The following is an 18,781-nucleotide window of genomic DNA, read 5'->3' on the forward strand; positions in this document are numbered from 1 at the left end:
CCTCCCCCGCCCCTAAAACAGCTTTCAATTACAATCACAGCATACACCGCCATACACGCAGATAATTACAGCCCGTCCCTCGCTGTGGCTGTAATGAGTGGATTCCCGCATTAATTTGTCAAAGCCTGCCCGATAACGGCTACATTTACGGGCACGACGTTCTGTCGTTGGGAAAGGCACTTTACACGAATTTTCCTCATTTCATCCAGGTGGGAATGGGTACCCAGCCATAGACACATCGAAAGACCTTGTCAGTATGTTAGTGTTTCAGCGCCTATATACGGCCACTTGCACTGTATGCTTCCCAGAAAATTGAGGTTGTTTCAGATTGCTCTCAGGTCTGCTGGGGTAATAAAATAGATTGTAAAGCGAATAGAACTTGCTGTTGAGCGGAGATTTGCGCTATACAAATGCTATCTATTATTATTATTATTGCTATACATGGGTCTATATTACACCAGCAACATACACTGCATTACACAACATACAAGGGCGTAATAATAGTATATTCATGAGTTACGGGCACCTTCACATCAGTAACCCCGTACAATATCAATAATAAAATTGAAACACAACAGGAAAGCGGAAAGTATCAGGATCTATTTAAATATTCATGTGCTGATTCGAATGAACTCATTGAAAAAGCCATCACACACTTTTGATTGTGGTAACCCAAACATACTCTTACATAAGGACACCAAATGGCCAGTTTGTTTTAGCAAGGTTTTACGGTGCTCGCAACTGCATAACATCATATGAGCGCCAAGGGGAGAATGTCAACAGAAAAGTTCAAGTGGGGAATCAGACTTACTCTGCTCACCTCTCTAGCCTCAACAGCACAAAGTCTGCTTCAACAATCAAGGCACCCCGGAAAAAGCAATTCACAAGAGAGTGACAAACATACCAAAGAAGAAGAGGAAAAATGAAAAAAAGTAAGGATGAGGAAAGAAAAGGCAGCAGTTCCCCCTATGTTGTTCCAGCACAGTGTGAGCATGACATTGATAAATCAGTCCATTTACAATTCTATTGTGCATAAGAACATGTTAATATCCCCCCTTTGGGAATGGCTTAAAGACACTTCAGTCAGTAGCACTGCCCTTGTGGTGGGTGAGGGGGGAGGGGGTGATGGCCAGGGCTGCCCATCACATATTACATGAGCTGCATCCTCGCTGGTCAACGGCCACTGGTTTATGGAGGGTTTTTGGGGTTGAGTGTTTTACGGCGCTCGCAACTGCATAAGGTCATATGAGCGCGCGGGACACATTACATTTTTCAGTTGGTAGGAAATTTAGAATTTTGCCAGGGTGGTGGCTTAAGTCTACTCTTATCGATTTTAGACCACCAAGGGATCTTTAACGTGCGCAACTTGCACACGGCCCTCTGAGATTTTTCGCCCTTGTCCGAGAAGGCTAGGTTTAGATCTTTCCTACCAGAAGATCAGGGGTGTGGCTGAAAGACAGCAGTAAGAAGGGGCCAAAGAGTAGCATTAGAAAGGCTGCAGAAAGAGTCAGGAACCCAGAGGAAGGGGCAAAAGAGGTGAGGGGGGGGGCAGAAAGAGGAGACGAAAGCAGACGACAGAACATTGCTAGAGAGGAGGAAGGAGGTGAAAGGAGAAAATTTTAGAGAAGAAAATTTTTTGGTCGCTACCCGGATTCGAACCCGGGACCTTTGAATGAGAGGCAAACACCTTAACCTCTAGGCCATGAGAGCCCCCTTTGTGGAGTTTGTTTGAGTACCGTAAAGAGAAGTACATAGACAAAATGATGGTCATTCAGAGTAGGGAAAGAGAAAGACAGGAAGACAGACACACAGACAGATGGACCCAGGGACAGACAGACAGACAAACAGACAGGAACATCAATGAGAATGAAACAAAGTAGGACCTGCTTGGGGCGCCCTCCAACTACCTCCAACAAGTTACAATGCTTTTATCCATGTTCTCTATATGCTTTCATCAACACAATTTAAGTCATTTTGTATGCAGCCTGCTTGACCCTTGCCTGTCAGAGCAAATTATATCACGTAGAGCATATTATACTGCATCCCCGCAAAAAGATGGACATGTTTTCTTTCCAAAGGGTTTTTTTTTTAAATATTGAGAGTAGGTGTTTTTCCGTCCCCATCGACACAATCTAGATAATTTGGAAAGCGTGCTTCAATCTTGTCCGGCAGAGAATACCCTGACTGAGAGGGACACAGCATCCCAGCAGAAAAACCGAGATACTCTATAAAAATCCCCCCCACCCTTCATGAGAATTGAAATAATGTCTTCTGCAATATTAGTGAAGCCTCTAACCCAACACTAGAGACACGACGAATCATCTGAAAGTGATACACACAGGAATATAACAGAGCAAATATAGAGTGAAGAAACCTGCTCCTGACAGACAAAAAGAAAAAACAAAATTACCCAAAGTCCCAGCACAGTGTCAAGGCCAATAACAAAGACCATCAACCTCTGACAGATCACCCTTGTCAGTTTGAATGTAATGGGAAATGAGACAGGAACTCAGAAGAAAAAGAACTATACCAAGCTAGTTTAACAAAAGGATCCGAAGGAGCATGCCAATCAACGACACACACAGGTATTATAATCAAATAATAATAATTATGTACAGTATAACACAGATAGGTCGAACACTGAGGACTCGAAATCACGAATCCGCCGAATCGTGCCTGCGGTCCCATTTTTTCTTCTTCTTTTTATCTTTGTAAGATATCTCTCGAACCACGGACCTCTGAAACTACCGACGGCCGGTCCCGACGAATTCGAGCTATCCATGTTACACTCTGTATAATTTTCTTATCTAAACAGCTATGAATGTGAATATAACTTACATACGAAGCTTCTCTGAGTGACTCTTTCATTTAATTTAAGTCTGTGTTTATAAATGTAGGCCCCATGATGTCAAGTGTGTTAATTTGTCCACACCATACAATGTGGAAACCTGTTTCTTATTGACATACTATCACTGTCTCTGTACATATTAGATTCCTTTCTTTCGTATTATTAGTTCAGTTAAATAAAAACAGTCTACACAAGACAATGACAATCATCACAAGTCACAATGAAATAAATGATAGGCGAAGGCTAAGACGCTAAGGCTAAGAATAATAATACTGAACAATCAACGAGACTAATTTAGATTCAACGCAGATTAATTGGTTAAAATTCGAAAAAAACTTGCAAATATCCTAAAGTTTACTTACTCAAGAAGCATCAGGGAAATACGTTGACGATACGATCGGCAAACAGCAGCTGATTACTCATTAGAATGCTGTGTCGGGTCACATCAAACCAGGAAATGCATTCAAGCTCTGTCTAATGAGGAAATTGGACATCACAAAAATCAATTTATTGCTTAGAGCCTTAACAACAAAATCCTACTTTCGTTTTCAAGAGTAGCCCTTGGTAATTATTTTTAAAGAATAACACTAAGTTAAAATATATCAAAAGTAATACATAATTCTGTAATAATATAGCCTACAGTATTTTGTAAAATAATTTTAAAAAGATAATATCTCAAGTATTTTAAGGAATACAACGAGCAACAATGGATGAAGTAAAATATTCAACGAAGACTCACACAACCTTGACCTTTGGCTTTGGTCACGTATTTTCATTACGTGTTTACTGTTTACCAAACACTGCCTCAGTTCGCGGATCTAACGTTGGTTGTGACACTGTCACAAAGTCACTAACACACTCGTACACAGTACTCTCAGGGGAATCTGTCGCCCTAGGACTCAGATAGCGGTTCGTACGCCAGGAAGTATTTGGCAAAATCCAAGAAGATGGTCTGATTGATAATCAATGGTGAGTTGTGTGATGATTTATTTACATAAATAAATCTAAAATTAATAAATATAGCCTCCTAAAGCCTAAAGGAAGGGTCTTTGAAATTGAAAGAATTAGAGAGCCAGCCTGACTTAAAGTAAAACTTTAATTAGGCCTATTCTCCTTTAGTTTTTCTTATCTGTATACTACATGTAAGCCTATCTCTAGCCTGCATCCCAGGCCCCGCCCTTCGCCTTCTTCGATTTTAAATTTAAGTACAAGGGGTTTTTAACCCGGCCACCTCTATTCTCACCCGGAGTGAGAATAGTGCAGGCGAGTCTTGTGGCTATTCTCACCCGGTGCGCGTTCACCAAATTTTGCGTTCCTAAACCACAGAATTCTACACTGTGATAACAGAAAAATTGTAGAATTCTGTGCCGTGAACAAACGTTCCATTACAATTGTAGCCTACTAAAAGCGTACGATTTTGTCTGTGGGCAGTGGAGAAAGAGAGAGAAAAAGAGAGAGGAGTAGCGCGAGCATTTCCGGGCAAAACAAAATGGCGACCCGCGTAGTTCGGCTCGATTTGAAAAGTTAAATAGCCGTAGCATCTTTGTAGACAACCAAATCTATTTACTTTTGTGTTCTAACATCATTTTTTAACTTTGTTTTGGTCAATTTGATCGTCCACACCGATAGAAAGTATTCAGAAAGAGACGTAGAGAGAGAGAAGAGGGGAGGAGTTGATCTTGCGAGAACTTCCGGGCGGGTGAGAATAGCCACTTTCTTTTAACCCTATATCCATCTGGGACTGGGGTCATTTTGTACCCCCAGGGTACATTTTAGAATACTTCTAGATCTAGATCTAGATAGATCTAGTTCAAATATCTCTTTGAAACTTTCAGTATTTCTAAAAAAATCATTTGCTCAAAGCGTAGGCTACAGATCGGATTATCGAGTAAATTTCCGCATTGGAAAGTAGTGGCACCAGAGTTCCGCACGTCGTATAGATGTATACTATAGTAAAACGCGACGTACGAATAGGGTTTTATAAACTTAAGTTTCCAGGTGGTTCTTATTGTCCTTACTGCAGGAATTAACTTACAGTTTTAGTTTTCTGACAAATTTTGACCTGCGGCCAATTGTAAGACTTGACTAGGGCTGTTATAATTATAATTATAATTATAATAATACACATGAAGCTACAGCAAGCACCTAGCCAAACTCTGTGATTGGCCCAAATTTAGACGACATATTTCCGCCATCTATTTTTGTCATCTGCTGGGGCTTCCCCCAAGACTCTTGGGTTTCCTTCGCCAAACTGTTGTCTAGATCTCGCTGTCTTTGGTTTTTTTGTTGTTATAATTAATTAGTGTTATCTTTTATAAAAACTATCTCAGCAATTCACTCTCGTTCCTTAAATTTATATTCTCCTCAAAGTTGTACACACACACACACACACGCGCGCGCGCGCACACGCACGCACACACACACCCAACACAAGCGCGTGTGCACACACACACACAAACGCGTGCACGCAAACACACACACACACGGGCGCACGCGCCGGGCCTGCCGCAGTGAGATCTGAGACAGTGTACGTTTACAACTTCTTGAGGTGAGATCTAGTCAACTGGCGAGGGAAACCCTGGAAGATAATAAAAATAGATAGCGGAAATTCGTCATCTTTGGGCTAATCACATTGTGCTAGGTGGTTGCTATAGCTTCAGGTAATCATGTAATACACATCATAGATCTACACACAATGATCAAGCTGTTGTTCGGTATATATTTTATACATTTTATCCCTGTTAGTCAGGGATTAATTTTAACTGTGTCAGGTATTGAAGTTCTCTTCAAGTCCTTTTTCTGTTAAACAATTTTTTATAAAACAGTATAGGCCTTGGTAATTTAGGCTATGACTGGTATAAATTCATTTGATAAAATACGAGGAGCTAGGCTCACGCTAATTAGGTCAACCCACTGACGTCTGTGGATTAGATAGGCGGCGCTTCCCTCAGAGATGTATCCCTCTCAGCTCGGATTGGCCCTGACAGGAATTGTCGGAAATCTTTACTGCTCTAATTTTAAATTGTGTGGATGGGGGAATGTAAAAACAAAGAGGAAACCCTTCTAATTTTTGGGGAGTATTGAACAGTTGTTTAAAAAAAATCTCTTTCCATTGCGAGAGTTGTGGGTTTACAAGATCCCTGTTATAAAATGTTGGCTTTTAAGTCTAAAGTGGGGCGTAACTGAAACTGAGCCTCAAAGTCACACTTTTCGACTGTTCTACATCATAATGTATTCCCTGACCCTGTTACTCTCGTTATAATGCACACATCATCATTGTCCATCATTTACCTAGGCTCCCCCTACCTCCCCCTATACACCCCCCTCCCCTCCACCCCCCCCCCCACCCCCCACATACACACACATGGTGCAAACACACTTATAGTCCATGTTTGCTATGTGTACTACTCACCTTGCCTTTGGTTAGAAATTGAATGTGCTTATTTTTTAGCCTGTAAAAAAATTCAGTTTGGACAATAAATTTCTTTTCACTCCCGTCATTTCTATTCCTGTCATTCTTGCTTTTCTTTCACAAAATAAATGGCCATTATCATGTCATTGTTCTTCTCTTTTCTCAATCTTGTTCAACTGCCATCTCTGTTGTTTGTCCTGTTTTCCCTTTTCTTTATAAAATTTTTATACAAATGAATAACAGCAGGATGCTGCCTATAGTGGCGACCAACAATGGCATGTTTGTGAAATTATATATATATATATTATATTTATGTTTGTCATTGTAACCCAAATTTCCTTACAGCGATCAATAAAATATAATTTTATTAGTTTTATTTATTTATATTTTTTTATTTAATTCCCTTTTCACCCGATCTTTATCGTGTCCTTACAGCGTGCAGCTATGTGGCTGACCGTATCCTCAGCTTGTGTCGGAAAGACTCGGAGCAGGAGAAGGTCAAGCCCATGAGCCAGCGCGGTTGTGCCGTGAGTGGAGGGCCTTCCTTGTGGAAGGGAGGTGGAGGTAAGTTTATCCTGGCATGGGTCTTTTGTACCGGGTATGACAATAAGTAAATGATGAATGTCCTTTTCTTAACAGACAGAGGTTACCATGTCATTAAAGGAGTTGGTAAACATCGACAGGAACGGAAAATGTTCTCTGAAATTATTTTTTGCTTTCACTTTCACCTCCTTTCCTGCTCTCTTTTCATGTTCTGTTGTCTGCTTTCACCCCCCTCCCCCCCCCCCCCCCCACCGTCTCTCTCTTTGACCCCTCCTCTGGGGCTCCTGACTCTTTCTTCTGCTTTTCTATTTCTACTCCTTGACTACTTCTTACTGCTGTCTTTCATCCATTCATCTACACCCGTTCTCTTATGGCAGGTAAGTTTGTTCACCTAGCCTTCTCGGATAAGGGCAAAAAAATCTCGGAGGTCCCATGTGCCTTTGATCTTTTTATTGTTTGTCCTGTTTTTTCCTCTTATATGACTTTTGTTGCGTTGATTTGCTTCTAGAATTCTCTACTAAACTCATGGATACAAGAAAAAAACCTAATGTGCTCATTTTTTCTTTCTCAGAAACAGAAACCTATCATCAACCACAAAGTACGCACAATGGACATTTTGTACCAAATGATGAGTTCAACCACAAGAGCAGTTTTCAAAATGGAAAGAGCTATAATTAGTGTTTAAATTAGGTAGTCACCCTTAGTTTCTGCTAGTCTTTCTCTCTCTTTCTTTTTCATTCTCTATCTATGATTCCTTCTCCCTCTGTTTTCTATTCTCTCTCACTTTCTCTCCCCTCCACAGTCCTTTCTTTTATTTCTGTCAGTTTGCCTTAAATGCTAAATTTTTTCCCCCTATCTGTTAAGTTAACACACATGAATATATACAAACATACAAATCTGTTGCTTTCTTAAAGTTTCGTTTCATATTATAGTCCACTGGTTCTTCACCAGATTCTATGTCAGTAGATTGAAAAAACTATCTTTTTTCGTGAACTAGGGTGCACAACCATGGATTGAAGTAATATGTGTGTCAAACATTTTAAAACGCCATTCTCAAACACTAAGGTTTCCTAGTATCAAGCAAAAGCAGGACAAATGCAACTGTCTTTTGCCATGTGTCCTGATGCTCTGGCTGTTTCTGAAAGTCTCTTGCGAAGTGCATGATGCCTTCATTTGAAATGAACCCACGCTGGGCTCATGAGTGTTGGCTGATATAGAAGAATTGTTTTTTCTCTTTGTCGAAGGGACTTTCACTGACGCTGCAACATCGGGGCTCAAACATTGACGGAATAGATGATGAACAAACATTTGTTCTGTGAAAGCGAAGGTGTTATGTGTGAGTGTGTGTGTGTGTGTGTGTGCGCATGTGTGTGTGCGCGTGTGTGTACTTCTGGTGTCAATTTTTTTCTCAGTCTCTACTTGTTTATTCCTGTTCGTGTGGGAGTTTTCAAATGAATAATTTTGCATGCTATTGTTGTTACCCTGTGATATTATGTTTAAGTGCTTCAACATATCATATGTGCTTAGATAAATGTTCTGCTGCTCCAGTTTTATGTTCTGATTTTCTACCTTTCATAGAGCCGACCCTGTACTGAAGAATGATTTACGACCTTTTCATTCAGAGAATTAATCTTTTCATTAACATTTATGGCTATTTTTAGATCTGTTGTATTTTTTTTTACAGCGACTCTGTATTGATTTTTGTCCTGGTTTTATTTTTATATCTTTTTTATTCCACTTACTTTGCCTGAGCAGGTGTTTAGGTAAAGTGATATTGGTTGAGGTCTGATTTTTTTTATGTGTGTGATTAACATAATATTTTTGGACACACAGAAATGGTTTCATGTTTCTAACTTGCAGTTGTCAAAAGTTCAACTGTTTTAAAAATAAAAGAGTACAAAGGGTTAATATGTTTTTATAGATTTGAGGGATTTTATAACTGATTCATTTCTCAAGGAAAGAAAGTTCTTTGTAGTGTTTTTTACCTTGTTGTAGGTTTTAGCAAGAAATGAAGCAGATTTGTTTATTTATTGAGTTTAAATGATTACTCATAACTTACTTCTGAATCTGTAAACATTTTAAAAATTCATTTTTAAATTTATTTAAATAGAATTGAGTGGGTTTTAGGTTGTAAGTAACCTTTACTAATATATTTGTTAACTACTTTTTAAAATAAATATCTACCAGTTTGCTAAATCAAAAAATTCATCTCTTAATATTGTCCGTCCTAGTTGATGTGTATGTTCTATAGGAAGGCATTTTCTCATGGGAAAGATTTCAAATTCTTTATGGGATAACCATTTTTTGTGGCAGCTAAATTTGTCGTGAAGAAGTGAAGTATGATAAGAGAAAGTGGCCAGCTTCTTTTTTCTTCACTTGTGACATGTTAAAATTGTTACAAGTCAGAAGATGGTTGTTTTCTTCTTGTTTTCTTCATTCTGGCCTGATAGCTGTTTAGTTTTCTCTGAACCTGATTACTGCTGTTGCTAGGTATATTATATATCATTGGCTTCTTTCCACTATCGCTCAAATCAATTTCTGGGCCATGGGGGTTTCCAGATAAAGCCATTATTTGAATTATAAATATAATAATAATAGCTCATCCGTCAATGTCTGACGATGACCGATATATCCACAGAGAAGTATGTTTCTCCAGCAAAATAGAAAAATTAGAAGAATCCGTTAAAATGACTTTTGACTTTTGCTATGGCCAATGAGACCAATTCTGACAGAGAAAAGTTTGTCATATTTTGAACGGTTGAAATCTCCACTTCCACTTGTAGATGTGCGCAGTTTGCAGGGTTCTCTCACGGTTTCAGCGTTTCTTATTCATGAAGCCTCACATTTGAATAAATATGTCAATGGGTGTCTTACAATACGATTTCGTCCCATTTTGTTATTTCCTTCCTTGCCTTTAATTTTTAAAATAACAATGACCAAGTCATAATTTTGATTTGGGTTCTCTTTTTTTCTGGAATATTTTCAAAATTTACAAAAAGGACTAAGGCGCTTGTGGAATGCCGTTGATGATATGTGTATATCGTAGCTATTGCAAGAAAAAATGAGTAGCTTCATTGGGTTTTTTTCTCACTCAGTACTGTGAGATTGAACTACAGAGTTACTTATTGTCCTCTCTACGATGGTGATATATGTACACTATCGAGCATGATCAGGTCGTCAGGAGCGAGACAAGATTTCAGAAGGTTTGAGGAAATCCTGGTGTTAGCTTGCCAGGTTTGCGTTTTGTTCTCAGGAACAAGAGGAGAAGTTGCTGCTGTTTTCGTCATTAGTCATGTCGTCACATTCTTATGTTGTAAACCAGAGAAAAATGCGAGCTCTACTAATCAAATGTTGTACCTCTCAAAACAGAATAAAACATTGACGTTGTCATCCTAATGTATTTTTGTTGGTTATGTTTTTATTTGTACAACCAGTATTTGATTTTGTGGTTGGTTGGCGGATGCTCTGGTGTGATTTGCTTCTTCTTTCCTATCAAACATCTATCCTCCTTATCTCTCATCCTTTTTTGTGTGTTTTTTACTCTCTTGTAACACATCAATTCTTCGGCACTTATATGACCTTATTGTGTTGCAAGCGCCTTATAACTCTTACTAAAAAAACAGTATTTGTTTTAAAAGTTTGTCACCAGCGGCTGTGGTTATCAGTTAGATGCTTTGTGGTCACCTGCAGGTCACTTGACTGGAGTTTGATTCCTGGGTGGGGAGAAATTGTGTTGAATATCTCAGTTTTTCTGCTGGGGAGTGGCATCCCTCAATTGGAGTGACAGGTGGCTTGAATGATCCTGCTTCCTCAATGATTACGTTGTGTGGACGGGGGTTGTAAAAACATTAATTACGTTGATGAAAAAGATGTTTGTTCATAATTGTAAGACCATACGTCACAGGTTTTGATTTTATTCTTTCTTAAGCTTGTGCGTTGTGCAGAAATGGTGGTTTAGTGGGTGATTGGTGGGTGCTCTAGTGTGGTTTGCTCTTTCTTTCTTATCAAACATGTATCGTCCTTATCTCTCCTTTTTTTGTGCTTGTTGCTGTTAGACTATTAGATTGCTTTTATCAATATATACAGTGCCGTAACACTCTTATTAAAACTAAAACTAAAGATGTCCTGACTGACCAGGACCAGATGCACGAAAAGTAGTCAGTGACCTACTTTTCTGGCCGTTTTTGAAAATCCTGAAATTTTGTCGGCCACAGTTACACAGTTGGTTGCAAACTTAGCTTGAAGCCTTCTAATCCTCTAGAGTTTGTAAAAGGAGTTTGCAAGGATTTATGATGCCAACTTTATCCTTTATATTGTCAACCGGCTGTATAGATGTAGGCCTACTGAGCCAAACATTTTAAAGTAAAAAAAAAGAATTGTAGTTTTTTCATCTTTGGTATCAGTTACATGTGCTTCAGAAATATTTATCAAGTTTTCAAATTCTATTTTAAAGGAAGTAAATGTTGAGAGATACAATAAAAGAGACACAATTTGGGTACAATTTGTACAAGAATGAAACAGTGGTTTTTTTTCTTTTCTGAAAAATTTGGTTGTCCGGGCTTAGCACAGTTGAGGAACAGCTTGCCAGTGATATATGTGACGATGCGGTGGAATCGGCCAACATAATCGGACAGGGGAGGGACTAACAAAAACGACTGGTGAATGTATTATGACGGCTTGTCCACAGCATCAGGGGCTAAAAAAACATAATTTATGACAACGCCTTCGGCAATATGAGTGGCTGTCTCAGACAGGTAATTTTGTTAAATCCTAGTTAAAATAAGGTGGCTACAGCTGCGTTGGACAGGCCCGTTCTACACAGTAAAGTTATAGAAAAAATGCAAGGGGGGAAATGGAAAGTGGCCGTCATGGCAGGTTCGACTGTACCTCTAAAACTAATAAATCATGTGTGATGAACAAAGGACAAAAGACCATTGCGAGTTGTTTCTGAAAAATAAAATTTTATTTACAAGTAATGTAAAATAGAAATGGGAAATAAACAAAAGGTAAAGGCACCAGCTTCAGAGAATATAAGAACCGTAGTTGTGAACATAGCTCCATCCTATATTTTTTTGTCCTCAGAAATGAAGTTAAGAATTTACTTTTATATTAAATGTTAATGCATTCTTAAAAAGCCACTTCCCTTCGTAAGTCATCTAAATTGTTTTAAAACATTTATATTAAAAAAAACACAATCTAAAAAAGGGAGAAAAGATTTTTTGTACAACTGCCGCAAGTGCAAGACACATTTTGATTATTTTCCATTGGTATTTTAAAGTATTGCTCTTAATAAAATGAGCTGAATTACTTGATGTGGCTTTAATCAAGATAACTTAGAAGTTTAGCATTACATTGTTGGCTTCTGAGGTCTGTTCCAAATATTGTTGATCTAAGATAATCAAACAGAAGAGGTGTAAAATCCAACACCAATTCTTGCCCACAAAGCAGTTCTATATCTCCAAGCATATTTGTACAACAAAGGCTTATTAGTAGAAAAATTCTATAAAAGAAGACAGCATCCAATTTGTCTCACTCGTAATTATATGTTTATAAGATAATTAGTTTTAGGATATCTAAGGAGAGCAGATGATACCTGTGATGTAGAAGGGCTCTAGTCCCAAAGGTTCACGTCAGCAGTCGTAACATTTAAACACACCGCATTTCTGCAGTCTATGACTCTTGCAAACAATCATTCACTGCTCACCAATCATACACATCCACAACTGAAGAACTTTAACTTTAACGAAAAATCTGCTTCATGATGTAAGTCATAGAAAAGAGAAGGCCTGCAAATAGAGGGTTTTAAAAGAATTTAATCAAGAAACAAAGTTTGGAGGGAAACAAAATCTTTAAGACTTCATCATATTTTTAAAACAAAGTTCTAGTTCACAAATATTCCATCAGCTTTTTTTTCAGCGATACAAAGTGCTTTAAATGAATGTCGGTTTTTTAAACTTTCAATACAATTTTTTACCATAAGCCAACAACGCAGACTCTGGGTCTTTCCATTATTCTAACAGAGTAGAACGAAAACTGTCTGTGGTGTTTTACTTACTGTATTTCATAAGAAGAAATTACGGAAGACAAGAAGAACATGACATTTGTTTGGAAGCTCTGAGCATTCTCACATCTCCCTCACACATACACGTACAATGAGCAGTTTTCTATTACAACAACTAGTGAATCACGCACGTCTGTCACATACTATGGTGAGAAGGAAAGTCCTACATGTTCACTACACCAACACTGACTGGCAGAAACAATTAGGCTTACACATGCAGTCCGTAATGAGAGATAAGTTTACAGGAAACAAAAAAACTGCAGTGAATGAGCATAATATTATCGGCAAGAGCCACGAACAGAAACACAGATCACAGTTGGTGAAATAAAAAAGTGAAGTGTCCGAGAAAAGTAAATTGATATAATATGAAAATCAAACATAAGTTAACATACGGTACATCAAATAATGACAGAAAGATATGTGACATTAACAAAGAGGGAATTAAGAGATCTAAGAAATATGGCGGGTTCAGAAAACTTTCAAAGTGACAACATTGCCTTATCATTTGGAAATCTCATTCTAATTTTCCTTTGTAAACTACTCAGGCACTATATTATCATCAGTGTCAAAAGCAATAATGGTAGCCTATTTTTCACAATCACAACAAACCTTTGGGGATTTATTTTGATATTCTAGATCCCAATGAATCTTCCAATACTTAAGACCGAATATGTAGAAGTTCATCAATAGAAAGATTTATTTAACCTTCATGAATACTAAATAGGGAAACATACAACCTCTCATTAAACTACCTACTCTGCTAGAGGCTCAGTATTGTGCAAAAGATTACGCATTGCAACTTTAAGCGTGCACATTAACCTCAAGGAAAGTTTTATCTTTCATGTTTTTAGTTTTTTAGTTTTAGTAGAGGTTTTACAGCGCTCGCAATTACATAAGGTCATATGAGCGCCTACTTTTGCTTATCAAAACGGATTTATTGTTATGTTCAGAATTGAGGGTTATGTTGACACACACGACTTCTTGAATTACTAGTCAGAGGAACGCGACAACTGAACAATAAGTTACAGAGTATGAGATCCAGTCTAAGTATCACTGTAAGCTAATTCAAGGGCATGAGACACGAATACACCGATGATACAAATCGTCATTAATCCAAGTCACATCTCTACAGACTACATTATGATGTGGCCTCTGACTAAAGAAACAAGATGTTTCCAACACAACAGAAAATCAATTAATAAAGTAGGACCACATGACATGAACAAACAAAAAAAGTAACATGAAAACTTGAATGGAATAGAAATGTCATCGAACTGTCCCTAAAAACATGAGATTCACAACACCAAGCATAGTAGAATGAGACAATGCCCAGATGGCAAATTGGTAAAATGCATAGTTAAGTTTTGCACAACCAAAAGGTGATTTTTACTTCCTCCTATTACACACTTGATGGAAATTCATTTCTTTGCACTTCATATCATTAATAGGTTTAATACAGATGTATGAGATGAACAGCAACACCTTAAATAAAGGCACTGAATTAAAGTGCTCTACTCACTCATCATAACTGCTGTTTCACACACATGCATTTCCCTAAAAGGCCGGTTCTCATCCATTTAGGAATTCAATTTCTCAAAGTCAAAGGGAAAAGGCCGTAGAAAAAAAAGACGACACTGTATAAGCTTTAAAAAAAAGTAAGGCCATCATCTCATCTGTTTTATATATATATTTCAGGAGAATTACAATGTCACATACGCATATATCTGATCACACTGGTAACAATCTTTCTCAAAGCGACTACTTCAACGATCTTTTCCTGTCTGAATAAAACCTCTCTCTGGGCTATGGATGTCCGTAGTTCGTATAACTGAGTACATTACATTCTTCTACACTTGTCTGATAATGCAACAGGGTGGAAAGTTATTCTGTTCATATCAGTAGCATGTCTTCTAACTCCGTTAAGATCCACACCTTTGTTTCTGTTAGTTCGTCATTAATTATATATATCTTATGATGGCACCATTATACGCTGCTATATATATGTCTCTATTACCGGTACACGCGAAACTGTGCTGACATAGTTCAAAGGTGGGGTCAAGGTCGAGGTGGTTCAGACCTTAACATTTTTTGGGTGTTGTTGAGTAATGGAAAAATTGAAAAAAGTCCTAACTAAGGAAGAAATCACCAGAGCACACACTTCCTCATGGGGTTCATCCGGCTCCCGACCGGACAGTTGAATGCTCGGGAGAAGTCCACAGAGTTCTGGAGAGTTCCGTACACCCTGGCAAATAGAAATTGAATAAAGGGCAATCAATAAATTAATTTGTACTGCCTGCACCAGGCAGCAATAATGTTCTGCTTCATGATTTTTTACTGTCGGACACAAAAATCTTTTTGTCAACACCAATTCTCACAACCTTGGGGTGCTGTTCAGGATGTTTCAGTCGGATCGATTACTATAAACTGTGACTTTCGGTCATTTGACCCTTGAAGGTCTAAAGATTTTGTAAGGTTCTGCCTCATGTTTATAGTGGATTGAGCATCTCTCAAAAAATGACCAAGGAGTGTCAATCAAAACTCAGCTACAATTCTGCAGTCACAAAGCCAGCAGTACAAAATACCCCATCTGGTCACCCAGCCAGGAGAGTGACTGCAACAGACTTCTTGGACCTGGCAGAATGAAAGGGTTAATTTTCACTGGCACATTATTGCGCTAAGTATCATAAAGTGTTAAAGACAGGGACGTACCTGTACGGAGGAGGTGAGTGAGGGTCGGACTCCACCACTCCTTTCTTCACTTCATCTCTGATTTTGGCACACCACACCTGAAAAGTGGACAGGAAGGTTTTCACATGGTCAACAATCAAAGTAATATTGTCTGTTAAAATATCAAAGGCAACACGACATCCACTTTCCTCAAGGATGTGCCTTGCCAATTAAGATTTTCAAAATTATAAAAATTACCAACATTAAATCTGCTTTTAATACTTCCCATGAAAATAAATTACAAAAAGCTTTTTAAACACCTTGCTTTCCATTTAAGTCATGTAGAGATGGAAAAAAAAGAAAAGGACTTGCCATCTAAGATTTGTGAAAAATAAAGTTTACTACTTTCAAATCTTTTTCCATGAAAGAAAATTACAGGCTTTTAAAGCATGTTGCTTTCCATAATTTTAAGTCATGTAAAGATGAAAAAAAAGGCGTGAGCATGTGTGTGGGATCTCCCCTGCTGGTGGGGGGCCCCGTAGTTTTACTATGGGGGAGCAAAGAATACTCCTGCCGTGATACTGCGTGTCGTAAGAGGCGACTAAAGTGCATAGGTCTGGTCGCCCGAAAAGTGCCAGTTTGCGGAGGGCCAACTACCCAACCCAGTAAAAAACAGTAAGTTACAGAAACATGGACAAACACAGCTTTTTATTTTTCGATCTTGGGTGACGGAGGAGCTTCTGCATCAGCAGGAACAATGAAGGACAGCGGACAACAGAAAAGTGGGAAGACATGGAATAACATCAAGAGGCTAGCCCAGGATAGAGAAAAGTGGAGGGTGTTTGTCTGTGGCCTATACTCTGGTGCAGGGTGAGAAAGGAAATGATGATGATGTGTGTGGGAAAGGAATAAACAAATAGGATCTAAGCCACAAGATTTCACTTTGCATGACATAAATGAGGGGATGTGGGGGTACAAATTTATTCATACACATTCACCCAATTCTAATTTAATGCACATGTAGAGAAGTCTATACCTGTATGTAGCTTGTGCTTTTGTGCATTTGAGTGTGTTTGCGTATGTGTGTGATTGTGTGTGTGTCTGTGTGTGTGTGTGTTTGTGTGAATGTAGGGGGGAGGGGGGGGTGGATGGCGAAAAAGATATGGGGCAGGCAAGACATTGGATGTGCGCAGTCTCTGACGTCATCTGCTCTCAGTCCCGGTACCCAGGGCCAGTAAAGTACTGGAACTCAGTTTTGCCGGTACTGCCCAGGCACCCACTCAGGGCATAGAAGGGTGAAGGAAGAATACGTTTAGGAATGTGATTATATGTTCATAAGGTCAAAGACTTACCTGGGCAAAGCTGAGGAAGAAGATCTGGTCATGGTTGAGCTTCAGGCCAGGAAGTCGTTTCTCCTCAGTTCCCTGACGAGCAACCAGGTTGCGGTACGCCTGTGAAGAAGATGACAAATCATAGTGAGGGGCTGATTAATTGATTGTAAAAAATGTTTTATGCCATCTTTTAACCTAATATGGATCATCAATGCTACCCAATGCTTTGACTCCGCCTGTCTTCTGTACCTTATATAGGGCCAATAATGAATTAATGATTAGAGACCACAACGTACTCTGGACTGAAGCAGCTCTTTTTTTTTCTCTAAAGTCATTCAGTTATGAGGGTAAGTCATCCCGGTAGTATAGATGACTTACAGCAATATCAACAATAAAAGAACTGTAAAAATAGTCAGTTATAACGACTCTTAGTAAAAACATTTTAACACTTTGTGGTCACTTGGTGCAATTAAAGTGCCGGTGACAATTATCCGTTCCGGTCATCTAGCGCAGTTCACTCTCCTGGCTGGGTGACCAGATGGGGAATTTTGTACCACTTGCTGTGTGACTGCAAAGTGTTAAAACATTTTCCTTGAACACGATATGGCAGACGTAAAGCTTTAGAAAACACTTTTTGATTGGAAACAGTACTGGTATCCTGAAGGAGCACTGCATGCACCACCTGTCCTCTTTCCGAGCTCTATGGAACTTACCCTGTAGCTCTGCTTGAGTCCTCCGTTGTCAGCAATGTTCTCACCCAGCGTCAGTTCGCCGTCAATCTGAGGAACAGAACAACAAAGCTGGGATCTTGAAACTATTCTCTTTTTAATGATTGTTTTTGTTTTGTTTAATTATTTTGTGCATGTGTGCATCGCTGTTTTTGTGATATTTTGTGTTTTGGACATTAGAAGACTAAATGATGTGGTTACTCTGCTTTATGGTGATGTCACAGTTTCTTGCATGGTAGTGATCAAGTGGTGAATTTTCCCTTGATTATATAATAATTTGATATGAACTCAAAATAGTTTGATACTATTTTAGGATGGAAACTACCCCCGCGGCAGTGCTACTGACTGAAGTGTCTTTAGGCCCTTCCCAAAGGGAGGACATTAACATGTTCTTATGTACAGTAGAATTGTCAATGGGCTGATTCCTCAAAGTCATGCTCATAACTGTGCCTGAACTGTAACAGGGAACTTTTGCTTTTTCTTTCCTTATCCTTACTATCGTCATTTTTTTCATCTACTTCTTTCGTATGTTTGTTGCACTCTTATGACCCGCTATTTCCGGGGTGCCTTGATAGTTGAAGCAGACTTTGTGCTGTTGAAGCTGGAGAGGAGAACAGAGTAAGCCTGATTCCCTGTAAGGACTTTTTTGTTGACATCCACCCCTTGGCGCTCATATAACATTACGCAGTTGCCAGCGCAGTAAAAACTCTACAAAAACAAACAAGCATATATGTCTTTCCTATCAAACATCTATCGTCCGGATCTCTCATTCTTTTTTGTGTTTTTTACACCTTTGTAACTTCTCTAATCTTCGGCTTTTATGTGACCTGACTGTGTTGCAAGTGCCGTAAAATAGTACTAATACTAGGATGGGACCACTCACGCTATTTCCATCCCACTTGTAGCAGCCGTACTGGTCCACGAAGCACTGGGAGCGAGACTTGAAGTTCTCCTTGTCCTTGGACGTCCACCACGACTTCAGCTCTCCCTTGGGGTTGTATTGGCTACCTGTGGGTCACGTGATCATCACATGATTATCACATGACGGTCAAAGTTGGACTACAGATCAACACAAGGTTGTAATACTGTAACATTGTCTGAGACAGCCACCCATAGTCGAGAAGAAAAGTTGTTGTCTTAGGCAGTCAGATGTCTTGGACAGTGTCTCTACTCTAAGGTATTGAATAAAAA

At 38.9% G+C, this 18,781-nt stretch overlaps 2 protein-coding genes and 1 long non-coding RNA gene across 3 annotated transcripts in view; 1 reads left to right on the forward strand and 2 right to left on the reverse strand.

The window, feature by feature from the left end:
• Positions 1-3,334, reverse strand: part of LOC101853632 (protein RD3) — a gene marked incomplete in the record, with an annotated part of 12,729 nt that extends 9,395 nt beyond the window's left edge. Inside the window, 1 exon segment of the mRNA XM_013085280.2 lies at positions 3,211-3,334.
• Positions 3,335-3,597: 263 nt separating this feature from the next.
• On the forward strand, positions 3,598-10,202 carry LOC101850660. Its single transcript, XR_220689.3, has 3 exons — positions 3,598-3,817; positions 6,696-6,824; positions 7,375-10,202. It is a non-coding gene; the product is annotated as an uncharacterized LOC101850660 (long non-coding RNA).
• A 1,540-nt stretch (positions 10,203-11,742) lies between these two features.
• LOC101853869 (endothelin-converting enzyme homolog) overlaps positions 11,743-18,781 on the reverse strand; it is a gene marked incomplete at its 5' end in the record, with an annotated part of 35,357 nt that continues 28,318 nt past the window's right edge. The window contains 5 exon segments of the mRNA XM_013085281.2: positions 11,743-15,106; positions 15,574-15,650; positions 16,884-16,982; positions 17,576-17,641; positions 18,474-18,598. Of these exon segments, the coding sequence (XP_012940735.1) occupies positions 15,007-15,106; positions 15,574-15,650; positions 16,884-16,982; positions 17,576-17,641; positions 18,474-18,598 (467 nt within the window).

The sequence above is a fragment of the Aplysia californica genome, unplaced genomic scaffold (genome assembly GCF_000002075.1).
Source record: "Aplysia californica isolate F4 #8 unplaced genomic scaffold, AplCal3.0 scaffold00362, whole genome shotgun sequence".
In the NCBI taxonomy this organism is placed as follows: domain Eukaryota; kingdom Metazoa; phylum Mollusca; class Gastropoda; order Aplysiida; family Aplysiidae; genus Aplysia; species Aplysia californica.